We start from the raw sequence: 15,184 nt of genomic DNA, 5'->3' as shown, positions 1-15,184 counted from the left end.
CTCTCCTCTGGACATGCTCCAGTGCCTCAATGTCTTTCTTGTAATGAGGGGCCCAAAACTGAACACACTATTTGAGGTGCAGCCTCCCCAGTGCTGAGTACAAGGGGATGATCACTGCCCTAGGCCTGCTGGCCATACTATTGCTGATAAAAGGCAGGATGCTGTTGGCATTCTTGGCCACCTGGGCACACTGCCAGTTGCTATTCAGGATATTCATATCCTGGTCTGTTTCCTCTCCACTGCACTGTATTTCCAGCAGACATCTGGCAAGTTGAAGTCGCCCATGAGAACAAGGGCTAGCGATTGTGAGACTTCTCCCAGCTGCTTATAGAATGTTTTGTCTGCCTCTTCATGCTGGTTGAGCAGTCTATAACAGGCTCCCACCACGTTGGTTGCCTTGTTGGCCTTCCCAGATTCTTACCAATAAATACTCAACTTTGTCATCACCATTGTCAAGCTCTAGACAGTCAAAACACACCCCAACGTACAGGACTACCCCACCGCCTCTCCTTCCTTGCCTGTCCCTTCTGACAAGTTTATAGCCATCCATTGCAGCACTCCAGTTGTGTGAGTCATTGCACCATGTTTCTGTGATGGCAACTGTATGGCAAGTTTTCCTGCTGCACAACGGATTCCAGCTCCTCCTGCCCATTGCCTATGCTGTGTGCATTGGTGTAGATGCACTTCAGTTGAGCTATTGATCCTATATGCCATCTTTTTGGGGGGAGAAGCCCTAATTCCTACATGACCATTCTCAGGTGCCTCCATGGTTTCTAACACATCCATAACCCTCACTCCTTTGCTGTTGCATGGATCTCCATCCCCTGCCTCCACTGAGACAACAGACTGAAGGACCTTGCTAGCACCATTCCCCAAACATTGGTGTGCTGCCCCTGGGCTTATCCCTAGTGAGCCTAGTTTTATACCTTTCCCTCTTCAAATATAGTTTAAAGCTCTTTCCATGAGCCTGGCTAACTCCTGTGCAAAGACCCTTTTCCCCCTTCGAGACAGGTGTACCCTGTCTGTCACCAGCAGGCCTCTTGTCGTGTAAACTGACCCATGATCAAAAAAACCCTAAAATTCTGCTAGAGACACGAGGCTTCTTCCCCAATAGCACCAGAGGCAATTGCTACAAACTAGTGCTGGCATTTATTAACAGAAGGCATAATAGGGCTGAACTCATGAGAAACAAGGTAAATGTACTGTCCAGTAGTCTTTTTTAAAAGTTTGGCTTTGAAAAGAAAAAAAATGCATATGCTTGGATAAAAGTGCAGGCGGAGAGGTCTAGTCCCAGTCAAACTGGAAAGAACTACAACCCACATGTAAATCACCTGTGTAACATGAAAAACAGCGATGTATCAAATACTTGCAAATGAAGTGTCAAAGTAAGCCAACAACAAAAATATTGAAATGTTTCTACTTGCCAACTGCAAAGATTTTTAAAAGTGCCAGATAATTCACTCTTATTTTAAAAAATAGAAAAATATGAAAAATATTTACTTAAGTAAATCAAGAAAATCTAGACCAGTGCAATGTGAATTACAACAGTAATTCAGTTATTTTTATAGTTAAAGGCATTAGCTTGGTACATTTTCAAGGTTTTAGAGTGCAATGTGATTAAGCCTTACTCAGGTGATGGCTTTCTTATTTGGGACACACTGCTGTAAACACTTGGCAGTACAAATCCATGCTATCCAAATGAAACTTAAGAATTCCGGGGGGCAGGGTAGAAAGAGGCAAAACAGGTGGCAGAAAAAATATCAAAGCTGATTGTCACACTTCAAAACTATCTTTTTAGCATATAAGCATTTAAAGTTATCATAAATACAAAATTTAGTAAACTTAAAGCCACTATAAAAATCTGTAGTTTTTAACTTACAAATCCAACATGTACATTTAGACATCTGAAAGTAGCTTACAAAACACATTCCGAAGGCGAACAACACCACAGTAGTATACAGCCCTGCTCTCTCCTGACATACATTTCTTTAAACAAATTTCTCAGCCAGCCTAATCTGAAATACAAACATCTTCAAAGGTTATGGCCAGCGAGGATTTTAAGCCACTTATTCTGTTTTCTTTGCCTGTCTTTTCTTAGCACCATCACGGTGCTGTTCAGAAGAAGACCGGTCACAGACTGAAGAGCCATTGGAAGATGCAGCACCTTCACCCTTCACTTTGGATGGTGTCTTTTGCAAGCCAAAGAACATATGGCCTAATGCAGCCTCAAAGGGAGCAAATGGAGAAGTCGCAGATCTCGTCAACATCATTGTTACCTATGAAGAACAAGGATCAAGTTACAATAAAAGTTTTAATGACTTCACAGCAATTGAAAACACGTTCCAAGCTGAATGGATGTGTGGCATTTCTAACTTTCTACATAAGCATGAGGCCATGCCACCAAGAACATACGTTCATTTTAGCTTGAATTGATCAAAGAATGCTTTTCTTTCTGACCTACACTCTTCACACTGCTATACAGAAAAAATGGGCACAAAAAACTTCCTCTGTAAGTTTACTAAAATCATCCTAAGAATAAACCACACGTAATGTCATACAACTGAGGTGAAGAACAACTTTTATGTGTAAGTTTTGTACCTTGTTCAACTGAAAAACTGTAAACAGAGTGGCTATTTCCATTTAAATTGAAAGAACACAATGTGTAAGCACCTAAATATGTATGCACAGACAGACTTCAGTTAGAATTCCAGCCAGCCATTCTCATTCCATAAAGTTGTGAGATTTCCTTAGAATGCATAACTAATGCATAACGTGGAATAAGGATAGAAAAAACTGTTTTGTAGATCCAGATACTGGACAAGTTTATATTGCAAGTAGTTTCTACAGTTTTCAAAGACGTGAAAAGTTTCTAAAACAAGACACTAGTACAGGACTATGCTGGATCCACAACTGTTGCTTTATTAAGTGGAGCCTCAAGTTCCTGATTGCCAGTATGACCGTCACTTTAAGAACTATTCACTTCAGTGCAGCCTGACAGCCAGTTTCTGAAGACAGCTGTAATTTCTCACTTCCAGAATAACATTCCTTTCCTTATACATTCCCAGCATCCCCAGTTCAACAATGCCTTTACTGGTTTAGGAAGAGAATTATGAGCATCAGCTTGAAGTCTTGGCTCCCTAAAGCAACTTCTCTAGAACTAAACTTGTCAGCTATTTCACAGAAAGGAGGACCGGCAACCACCACTTCAAGACAGTCTCTAGTCTGTTCAACAGCAGCTCTGAAGCGCTCAAAATCACCAGCTTCTGCTAACACAGAGACTACACTTTCTTATTAGCTAATAATCCTGAAGATGGGCATCATCCTGGAAATGAACAGGACTGGAGGAATTAAAGGGCTCAGTAGAAAAGTAGTATCTATTGTATTATAAAAGTTGTTACAGCTACTTCAAAGCAGTTTTGATACACTTTCTCCTTCCATGTAAGCGCTTATGTTGCAAACACTTCAAGCTAGATGAGAACCTAGCTGGCTTGTTTTGCAAACCCACAGATGACTGCACAGGTACAAGTAAGGCATTAAGCAGCTAGCAAAAGGCAGAGAACATGAGAGTTTCTTTCTACAAGCATAAGCTTTTTTTGAGATTATGGACATACAAGCCTGGCATATCAACTACTGGGTGCAAAAATTCCTGATTTTTTTCTTCTTCCCGCCCCCCCCATTGAACAGTTTCAGGAATATAGGTCTTCTGTTCTGCTCATGTATAGAAGACTAAACACAGGTTTAAGACTTCAGTGGGAGGTGTCCTTCCCACCCAGCAGCATGCATTCTAACTTGTGGTAGAATGTTTGAGGGCCTATTTTTTGCTCTGAAATAATGAAATAAAATATTTACTGTTATTCAGTTATTTGCAACACTTTCATATTCTTACCTTGCAGACGACAAGAAACACAGTGTATAAAAACATGAGGTTGTGTCTTGCCATTGGCAAGTACTGGCTGTGTTGCAGGGTGAAAAGGATCGCTCCTATCAAAGTTACCTTCACAGGGCTGGAAATCAAACAAACAATGTTAATTTCTCTTCTCTACTCCACAGTGAAAGCTGTCATGGCCTGTAAAGCAATAAAAGTTCCTGGTGTGCAAAATAATTATTTCTGAAAAGAACTAATAAAAACTTGTGATAACAGTGACAAGGTCCAAAACCTAGCTACAATTAAAGTAAGACTTTAACTTTATATACTATTACTATGCTTTCTGTCCATAATACGGACAAGCATCAAGTTCAGCACAGACGCAGCAAACTCATATTTAACAAATCCTCCTCAAATCAATGCTCCTATTCAGACAATATATATCAGCTTGCTCCCCTTCTTCCTCTCCCAATATATCTTACTGAAAAGTTTAAACACAAAGCTTGCACTACTTGGACTAGACTTAAAAACAGGTTCTTCTCCTATACTCCAGGTGTTAGTTACTACAAGGAGTTGCTTAAGGTGTTGGTTAAGGTGTTCTTTAAGACTCAGCCCACTGTGACACTCTAGCAGTTCTAGTGTTGTAGTCAGCTTATACTTGACTTGAGCCGGGCCTATGTTACCAGGGTTTGCCAACATAGCTGTTGTTGACTTGAGACATGCAAAGATTTAAATCTTCTAGCTGTCTCCGTTGTGGTGGTAAATTCCTTGCTAGGTATGCAGTCAGAAAACAAGAGAACTTTGGTCAGTTATCTAAAGTTGTCTGAAGAGAGAGCACCAATATACTGGCAGAAAAATTCTGTGCGTTCTTAATCTGCATCTACATGTGACACGTACAGGTGACATTCCTGTTATCACAGAGCATCTAGCACAGACACATTCTTCATTGTCTTTTCAGTAACTCAAGAGATTTACTGTATCAATTGCCTGCTCAGGAATTCCAAAAAAACAACTCTGTATATACAAATATCTCATCCATTTGCAGAATGTTTTATCTGTTTAACTTTTTAACTTACTTCTATTTAATTATCTTGAGCTTTATATATTAAACAAAGTTTTAAAAATCTTTTTTGAGTTACTCGGAGCCACATCCACCAGGGAGAAGGAGAATACATGCAAGCACTGCCACAATCAGTAAGCTTTGCTCTAGCGTTGCACCTGTAAGTACAGTGTTATTTGGGTTTATAGTGTTATTATTGACAGTAACCTCTTCCTTCTGGAAGTTTGCTTTGATGACTGCCACTTAGGCATTGACAGAGGGAGAGAAATTCTAAACACCTGGAATTTCAGAAAAAGCCAACAACTAACATAAGCCGCCAACAACTAACATAAGCTATAAAAGTTGAAATATTGCCAAAGGAAAGGCTACAAATTTCTCTTCTGTTATTCTGTTGCTAAGTGGTTGCAGAAAAGCAAGGTAACTTAAAAAAAAAAAAAAATATTTCTAGAGACCTGAGAGCAACATGGGAAAGAAATTTTAGGAAATTACTACAGTGAGCTTATCTTGACTTATATAATAATATCTTGTGGCTTTGTAGCCTGTCTCAGTTCTCATTTTACTGTACAGACTAAACCAGGAACCATGTAATATTCCCATTCTTTGCTTCTGCAAGAGAAGTAACATTTCCTATCTTGCAGTGTATTTTTGCTATATTGAATAACCAATTAGCATCTTGTCAAATAATTGATCTCTATGGAGGAAAACAGTACTGTAAGACAAAGTAAGAGTAACAATCCTCAAAGGAAGCCATCTTGTGATGCTCAGAACATATACAAGTGAAGTCTGCATTTTTGATGTATTTCTGGTACCACTGTCCTTTCATTTTGGATAGAAGACCATGTCCCTGTAAGATAAATTGAGTCAATACTGCTTTCTACCAAATAATTTTTGTTGCCTCATTTTCCCATTTGGTGTTCTTGTGCTGTGAACCTAAAATGATTAAAACATCTGCTAAAATTACCAAAGATCATCAACCAATCTTTCACAAGATACAGACCAAAACACTGAGTACAAACATGTCCTACCGCTTTTTTTTTTTAAAAATCTGAACCACTAAAAGTGAGTGTCAACACAAAAGCGTTAGCAAAATAACAGTTAACATGTTGCAGTCTTTTTTAAAAAAAAAACTTACTAGGACATCTTCAGTAGTTCATTGGTTTCAGGTTTCCACACTCCTCTCACCAGCTGCTCAAAGTTGGAAATTAGACCACCACCAGCTCCTGAAATTGCAGAGATTTACAATAAGCCTCCACTGACTGCTACCACTACTGCGCAACCTATTATTGCTCCCAGCAAAACTCATTACACCAGGTGCCAAATGTGGCACCCAAAGCTCAGACTTAAAGAGACTAATCCAATCTTTTATACGTGGATGACTTGAGTGACCGACGTGAAACCTCAGAGGCCCAGCTACTTAGCAAGAACCTCAGGTTTAGCTTTATGTGATAGCATCTGAACTGATGTGCCCATTACTACAAACAAATGCCAAAGTTAATCTCCAGAGAGGCTTATATCATTCCATTCTTCATGTCATCATGTAAGTACAGAGAGCGCCTCTATAAACTACAAGGGCCCTCTGCGAGAAAAGTGGGCATGTGTTTTTACATTAAAAGAATACACGACATAAGGAGGTGTTAGACACTGTGGCCAATGAGGCTTATCTGTATTATAATCTGGGAAAACAACATATTAGAACATAACATTAACACATGTTGTTTCCCAAAGCAAAACAGAATCAAGCAAATAGAAACAAGAGCTGCACTACTACTTCCTGAAGTGGTTCTAATGCTGTGACTATAAATACAACTGCTAGGAAAGTAGCCTCCAGAGTTGTACTCCAAACAGCAGGCAGACAGGCAAGAAGGCTCATTCCCGTGTTTAAAATCAGCAAATTATTATAACCCAAAAAGCTAAGAAAGCAAGTTCTCTTCTTCAGCCACATGCAAGGAAAACAGCTCTGAGGAAATATGCTGTTGGGAAGTTTAGTAGCGGCAGCGAAGCCATGCAGGAGATCTATTTCTTTATTGCCATCAACTGCCCATCCTACGTGTCCTTACAAGACCTTCCAAAGGGATAAGATGAACTCCCCTCAAAGTCATTCAATGTCACCCTTAATCCAGGCAGAAAAACTGCTGCACAGGCTTTTCCCTTGAGGGGATAACAGACTGTATTAGGACTATCATATCCAGCACAGCAAGGAATGGTGCTACAGTTATGCTGAAGGGCTAGCCATTTAAATACCACTCCAAAACATCACAATCCATCAGAACAAGATATTATGCATGTTACCTCTGGCCCAGCCCACAGCTACCATGACAAGCCAGGCGTCCCTGAAGTGACTGTCTGCATGTGCAACGCCAGCTGTTATCTTCCAAGTCCTCGTCACTTCTTTCATTCCTGCAACCAGAAGCCGAACAGGCAGAAAGGCAAAACATCGGTAGAATATGTCTTGTGGGCAGTAAAACACAAGATACCTGAAAATCATGAGAAAATCCATTAGCAGCATTCAAAAGTTTTCGCTAAGGAATACGCTTTCTAATAACCTTTAAAGATATTTTTGGAATATGACTAGCAATGCATGATACACTACTGATAGCTCATTAGTTTGTGTGGTAGACATATTAGAAGAAATTTGAAACGCTTTTGAGCATGGTTGAGCTCTTGCACCAAAAATCATCATACATCATTTGAAATTGTTCTTACTGCCTCATTGTCCCAAAGAAGAATCCATTAAAGTACATGAGAAACAGCTTTAAATTTTACCAGCTGTTCTACAGCTTAGGTATCATGTTTTTATAATTCAAATTACTAAATTAGTGTCTGACTGACTTTGTGTGGTTTGGGTTTTTATGGGGTTTTTTTTGGTTGGTTGGGTTTGGGTTGGGTTTACAACAGGATAGTAAATTACATGCTGACACCATGCTTTCATACTGATAGGTACATGGATTTATATAACTTCAGCACAAATGCCTCCACCAGTTAGTGTCATGCCAGATGAAATGCACAGCTATTTTCAAACACATTTCACATCTTAGTAACCACCAATTCGAGCTTTTCCAGCTTACCAATTACAAGCACATTTCTTTTTTCTAAGTGATGAAAGCACACTACTCAAAATTTAGTATCTTCTATCAACTTGCTTTTAAAACAAAGTAAAGATGGCTAACAATGAAATCCTAACCTGCCAGTAAATTTTAAAAGATTAGATTATGTGGTGCTTTATTGTATCTCTTCAATCATAAACAAAATTCAGTTCTTACAGAGACATTCAAGGTCTCAGAAAAAAAAATAGAGATTAATCAAGATTCTAGATTATTTCAGCACAGGAAGAAGAGAGTAACAATTAAGTAAAAGCAGAGATAACCTTTAAAAGATAGGAAGGATACATCTCCATTTTTAAAAAAAAAGTACTTGCCTGTTGGTTTAGGCTTCTGAGCTCAGTCCTGTCTACCAAGAATTTCTAAGGCTGTATCCTTCTCCTGTTTACTCAGGCTGCAATGCGGAGATGCATCTCTCATATCTAGTTTACTTCATTAGAACTATTAGTAGACACCACATCTAGGAAGACTCATGCTTCATGGGTAGAGATTAGAAATCAGGACAGCACTTGGGGCTTGGGGTTGGGTTTTTTTTAGAAAGAAAATTGCTCACCCTTTACAGCAGAATGCCAGGAAGCTTCCTCCCCAGAAATGCAAAGTTTAGCTGATATCCTGCCCTAGGTACATATTTTCTTTTTCAGCAATGGGTATAGTGCCTTGCCACTGAAAAGTTCTGAAGCTGCGTCTCTTCAAGACCTCCCAGAGGGGAGCATGCAATAGCCTATTTCTCACATACAAGTCAGTCATTGGAATTTACATTAATAGCTAACTACTGCTCTGCTGTTCAGTTTCAGCTTTACTTTTGAAGTCCTGACACTCTTCCTTTTTCTGCTATTGTAAAGTCAATTGCCTTTGTATGCAACCAAGCTTTGGTTGATATGAAGTCAAAGATGTACAGAAAGCATGTATTTTAATGGCTACTGCAAACAGCCATTTAAGCTATGTACCCAACAGACAACACTCACCAGAATGAATTTACAGCTGCAGAATGTGGGTTTAAGACCCTGAAGCCACGGGTAACTGCACTGAACCTAGCACTGCAGTCCCACCACGGCGTTTTTGCCTGCAATTTCTGCTAGCAACACGTGGTAACAGTAGATGTCGCTGTCCTACAGGTTATTTAGGAACATTTCCCAAGCGTGGCACAACCCCTTGTCCAGATGGCTCGGGGAATTTTGCTTGGCATGATTTGGGACCGAGAATTAGTCTTTGTACTCCGGAAGAGAGAACTTTGTAACACCAGAAGCTTAAGAGGTTTCATAACATTCATAGCTCCTCATTAAAACCTCATTTTATTTGTGCACAGCAAATCACATTTGACCATGTTTGACCAACAGCAACCATGTCCTGTTCATGTGCGCTCCTAACTCGTGTCATTTGTTAAAACAAGCAGTCCTTGTTGCCCACATCGGGCTAATACGAACCATAAGATTCTAGAAGCTTTGTTAATACTACACTATTGCACATTACTAATTTCACCAATTTGCCTAAATGAAATCTTCATCTTCTATTGCCAACATGATGACCAAAAGACTAATACAGAGATATACACGGACAGATAGAAACACTTATTTTCATCTTAATTAATTTATAATTAGAAAACCTAAGAGGCTATGAGGAACAGATACTAAAGGATTTCAAGCAGATAACACTCTTCTAAGATAGGAATTGAGATTTTTTTAAATTAAAAAAACTACTGCTGCTCACAAATTTTGTTAAGTTTGAGGGTTTCTTCAAAGATCACTTTCTGGAACAAATGAACTCCACTGGAAGGCCACATTTGTATGAAAATAACTCCGGTGCTTTTTTTGAGTTCCAAAACAGGCCAAATTGCTGCCTCACTCACTTTCCATTCAGTTCTCTACTGTCTTCCACTAAAACACCCATCCATTTGGGAAAGGGCAAAATATAGAAAAATAATGATGTCAGGAAGGAGAAACTAGTGGAGAGGAAAGATCTGTGTCTTAGATCCCCAATTACAGAAAAGTTCAAAATTTTTACATCAGCCAGGTTCTCATCTTCAAGAGTTACTGCTGAAAAAACAGACTGCGTTTATGACTTAGCTATACCCAGAAAAGCAGTAACTGAATTCCACTTTCTTCCAAAACAATGTTTTCAGCTGTTTGACCAGGAATACTATAACAATCTAAGACAAGTCTAGTCTAGAGACTGAACATTTTGTTATACAACAGCCCGTAAGAGTTGCTCTCTTACAAGCATTTTATTCCTACAGAACAGGATCGTAACAGCTATTTTGCTGCAGTGACTTTCTGGATGAAGAGACAGCATCCAGACCCGTAACATTTTTCAGTTAAGCTTCTGATTTACATGGAAGCTTGATGGTATAGTATCAGTTTACAAAGTATAGCTTCCTCAGAACCAATACTACTCATCTAACTCAATTGTGGCTGCTTACCAGACTGAAGACGCCAGTAGAATATTTGTGCCCTTTGCCAGAAATGCTATTGGAGGTTCTGCAAGCATCAATGAAGACAAAACTGAACCACCAAAGCAATTAAGCATAGCACTAAACCAGCAGGCAACTGGACTTCGGACTGACACTTCCACAGCTCCTGAAACACAGGGGGAAAGATGCATAAATAGAAATAAACATTTGAGAACAGCATCATGTTTTAAAAGTCAGTATTTTTCAAATAAGACAGTCCAACATTGTTCCTTTAGGTAACGAAAAATCCTGCATAAATCTGTAGGCTTTCACAAGAAAAGTCTTCAGAAATACAAACTTCAGAATACACTGACTTAAGCATGTGCTACCTAAATAAAAGTGGAAGACTGACATCGTGTTCTCTGAACACCTTTTGTGGGTTGGTTTATTATAACTATTTGGCTACCAAAAAGAAAAAGCTTTCAGAGCATGGCTGAGAGGTCTCATTGTTAATAATCTGGCATAGAATACACAGTGCTTTCAAATTTGTATTAAAATACACAACTGGCTTTGCTGACCTAGACAGGACTGGTACTCGTAACTTTTGGGGGCTTATTCTATAGATTTCATTTCTGCTTTTGAGTGTTCATGAACTCAGGGTCACTGTTTTCCTTTCTCCTCATAACACCCTGCTAACTGTGGTGACCAAAACGAAAGCAGTATCCAAAACAATCATTTAATAGTTTCACCTGAAAACCTGAACAGAGAAAAAAAGGTTACCTGAAGCCATAATAATAAATGTAAGTTTCCCTTGTTATTAAAAGGTTCACAGTTTCATTTATTTTGTTATCTTTAAAATGAATTATCCCTTTTAAATTGCAATTGAACTATGCCAGAAGAGTATTCAATATTAAAAGATTACACTGAAGGTAATGGGAAGCCTTAACCAGTTTCAGGGAGAAACAACACTTTATCAGAGCCAGAAATATCCTGAAGTATTATTTTGACTATTTCCTTCCACTTCAAAAGTCCAATGTTGTCAAAGCTTCCCCTTTACAGCGCTCTGTGTGCCAGAACTAGTTTCATTTTCCACAGTCCAAAGGCTGAAGTTCACAAAAGCAGAGATGAAACCTAGTGTCTGCCCCAAAATGAAATCTGACATATGTTACCAATTCAGAAGAGAAGTTTTTGGGTTTTCAGGCATTTCTGTGGGAAAAGAAGCTTCTTACCCAAGATGAGAAGCTCAATCATATCAAAGAGAATACAGAACTCTCAATACAATTCACTTCATACAAGAGTATTAACAAGATCATTCTGGTTTTAGTGCTGGCACAGATATCACACACTGCAGCACTATCTAAATTCCTACGTAACAGCCAATTTATAAAAATGAGCATTCCTAACTATTACAGAATATCTGAATATAAAGTAACATCTCTTTTATTTTTTTAACTATTGTGTAAGTGATTTTCCATACTGCAGTACCTGGTGCTCCAAGTCGGTTATGCTCAGCTTTGTTATTGCATATTACCACTTTGCCAAAGTAGCTATCAATTAGGTTCATGTGCATAAACTTAACAGGACAAAATTCTAAAGCCTGCTCATGTTACTGAACAGTAAAAGTAAAAATGTAAGTGGGCCATTACATCCAGATCCCATAACTGAATGTGGACCTATTTTCACCAACATATTTTAAAAGGGTAAGACACTTGCAGAATATTAATGATTTGTGCTTACTACATTGAGGTTTCATCAATTAAAAAAAAAAAACAAACCTAAAAATGCTGGCACCCATTGCATTCAGAAAAAAATGCAAAATTATGTTAAGTAGACAGTCACTGGTCCAAAAGAACTACAGTACCTTCCTTCCCAGATGTAATTATTCTCGTTTGATGACACAGCCGCATTGCAAGTACTACTATATACCTACTTTAGCATGAGAGGACTGAATTCCTTTTCTTGCAACAAGAGAATATCCTACCCCCATGTTCAGCAGTACTCTTTTGAGTAACCCCACTAAATGATACTGTGGCATTATAGCACAAAGTGACCACATAGAGAAGAAACATCCCAAACTTTACATGACCGTGAGAAAACTCAGCTAACAGAGGAAACCAGTGTATACCACAAATCACAAGGGAACATGTGCTGGAACTGGGGAGTACTGCTAATAGGTCAGCTCTTGCGTTACACACAAGCTTTAACATGGACAGATGTCATACAGGATGTAATCTGCACAGTAATCTGGTCTTAGAGAGAGACCAGTAACTAGATCATGACAGGAGGTTCCACATCCAAGAACTGTCAACCTCCAGATCAGGTTTTAAAAAAAAAAATCTTAACGCTTCAGACATCCATTATCAGGTGGGTGTGCACCAACCTCTCTTTCATAAGCCTGAAGCTTCTCACCTTGCATTAGCAGAGAAGTAATCATCTTAACATCTTACTGGCGGCCTTCATCAGAATATCAAACTACCTCCTCCCTCCCCATAAAAAGCAGCATGACTGAGAGCTAGCTAACTGAAACTCAGCTGCTTCGTCACTTCACCAGGTGTTCGGTCAGATTACTAACATAACAAAAGGAAACCATTCCAGCTGCTGTGTCTTTGAATTTAATATAGTGTATTTTACTTTTTCACGCACATGGACATTGACTGCAATTAATGAAACACAGCTGGTAACAAACAGTTTTAAGGAAAAATGGACGATTCTCATGTATCACGTTTGAAAAGGTTTAAATTGATTTCTGTTGTACATTTGACATAATTTCTAGTTCAGCTTGCCTTCTCCCCTATGTGCTTTGTGCAAATATTTTCATTATTCTTTACTTCCTATACTGAAGGCCAGATTAAAAAAAACCCCAACAAACCTTTAAAAAAATAAAATTCAATTAAATGCTGGCATTGTTTTAAAATTAGTAAATTAGTTAGCTATCTGTTCTCTTTTCGAATCCATCCCCGTGCCTTTCAGCAATCACCCCTTCTCCACTCTTTCTTTCCCCCTATGACTGGCAACAAGTGGTTTCCAGTTTTGAGGACACATATAGGAATTATTATTATTACCAGATTGCCTTTTATGAGCAAGCTCCCCACAAAGCATGTAAATTTCTTCATTAAGCTATTACAATGTAAAAGCACAAGAGTCTGGAAAGTCTACTGAACTTCAAGATTTTTCTGTTGGTCAACGTTAGAATTTTCTTGGCTCAAACAGTATTTAACAATTCATACCTGCTTTCTAACAAGGAATATATCCAACACAGAAGGCAATAAGGAAAAAAATTATGATAATAATTTAATGGTCATCTTAGCATTGCTACCTGAATTATGACTGCGATGCAACCTTTCAGACCACAAACTCAGTTTTAAGTGGGTCACATATTTTTAAACAAGTGGTCATTTATATTTGTCCTCTGATGCATCCTGCTAATGAGACATACAAACATGCAAAATACGATCTGCCAGAAGGCCACTAGTCCTGCTAATGGCATACTTTAGAAAGTGAAGATAAGGTTTCAAAATACAAGGACTATTCTTGAATAGTTTTAAATGCTATTTCTAGACAATAGTACTAAAAAAAAACCCTTGCCAGCAAACTGCTACTAAGATCTGCTTTAACCTTTCCAACATGTTCCAAATAGGCAATCAGGAATACATGCCATATACACATCTAAAGAGCAAAGCAGAAGGACTTGTACAAATTTTTCTAGTACCCTTATTCAGCTACATACAATAATATCAATTAAGCTAAAGGATTCATAAGAGTCAGATTTAATTTAGCAAAACTATGTGAAAAAAGATTAGTTCTCTTCAAATCACCAGAACCATGTCATAGAAAACTTGCAAGAACAAAACCAGCACATTCCTTCCAAATACAACACATCCTTAACCCTCAATACCTTTTGCTGTCCCTCCAGCCCCAAAAAAGAAAATTTCCAGCTCTACAACTGACTGGAGTTACAAATGAGCAACTCCTAAGCAATCCCAAATGCACTAACCAAGAGGTCTTAGTTTAAAACACGTGGAAAGCAACATGTTGGTTGTCACCTGCTGTAGTTTGCCAGCACTCACAAGTGAGCAAGAAAATCTAGCCAGAAGGACTGGAAAAGTCCCAGTTAGCGTGCATCCACCCATGATACAAATGCCCACACTGAATCTGGTTTTTAGTGGAGGGGAGGGGGAGCATGGTATTTTAATGAGACAGTAATCTGGGATAAAACAAACGTGGCTCTGACTTTACGACATATGCTTGTATCACCAGCCACTTAAGGTTACCCAGTTATTCCCCTATGAAATACAGCTAGTGTCTCAAGTTTCCAGAAAGAACAGAGAGTAATGCCTAGAGAATATTAATCTATGATAATATATCCATCCTGAGTATTTCATAATGACTGCTATTTCAGTTATGATTTAATATGCAGTTCAAACTGCTTGCAAGTGAGCAACAGACCAGCATGCAGTCACCTGAATTACAGTTATTAATTCAAAGCATTAGAGGATACTCAAGAGTTCTGAACTTTCCAGCTACTGTCCAGAAGTGCTGTCTCACTAAAGATATGCTGATGCTAGCAAAGTGGAAAGACTCCTCTCATCCTGGTCTTTTAAGTGTGTCCATTCCAGAGGGAAGTTTAAATGTAGTGCATGATAACGTCAAATACCTTCAGAGAGGAAGCCCCTTTTTGAAAGGAACAGTCAATATTACACAATGCCGCAAGTCAGCACCCAGAAACAATTTTAGCAGTAGTAACAAAATTTGGTGAAGACACTAGCATGCGTAAG

General features: G+C 38.7%; 1 protein-coding gene across 1 annotated transcript in view; it reads right to left on the bottom strand.

Annotated features, from left to right (window-relative positions):
* Positions 1 to 1,490: 1,490 nt before the first annotated feature.
* The window catches only part of TMEM38B (transmembrane protein 38B), a 14,835-nt gene continuing 1,141 nt past the window's right edge, over positions 1,491 to 15,184 (bottom strand). The window contains exons 2-6 of the mRNA XM_009635598.2: positions 10,440 to 10,596; positions 7,215 to 7,399; positions 6,058 to 6,145; positions 3,887 to 4,004; positions 1,491 to 2,276 (exon numbers count right to left, since the gene is read on the bottom strand). Of these exons, the coding sequence (XP_009633893.1) occupies positions 2,067 to 2,276; positions 3,887 to 4,004; positions 6,058 to 6,145; positions 7,215 to 7,399; positions 10,440 to 10,546 (708 nt within the window). The 5' untranslated portion in view covers positions 10,547 to 10,596 and the 3' untranslated portion in view covers positions 1,491 to 2,066. The remainder of the gene's footprint in view (positions 2,277 to 3,886; positions 4,005 to 6,057; positions 6,146 to 7,214; positions 7,400 to 10,439; positions 10,597 to 15,184) is intronic.

Source organism: Egretta garzetta, unplaced genomic scaffold (genome assembly GCF_000687185.1).
Source record: "Egretta garzetta isolate BGI_Z169 unplaced genomic scaffold, ASM68718v1 scaffold693, whole genome shotgun sequence".
NCBI lineage: Eukaryota > Metazoa > Chordata > Aves > Pelecaniformes > Ardeidae > Egretta > Egretta garzetta.
This window is presented reverse-complemented; position numbering and strand designations above follow the sequence as displayed.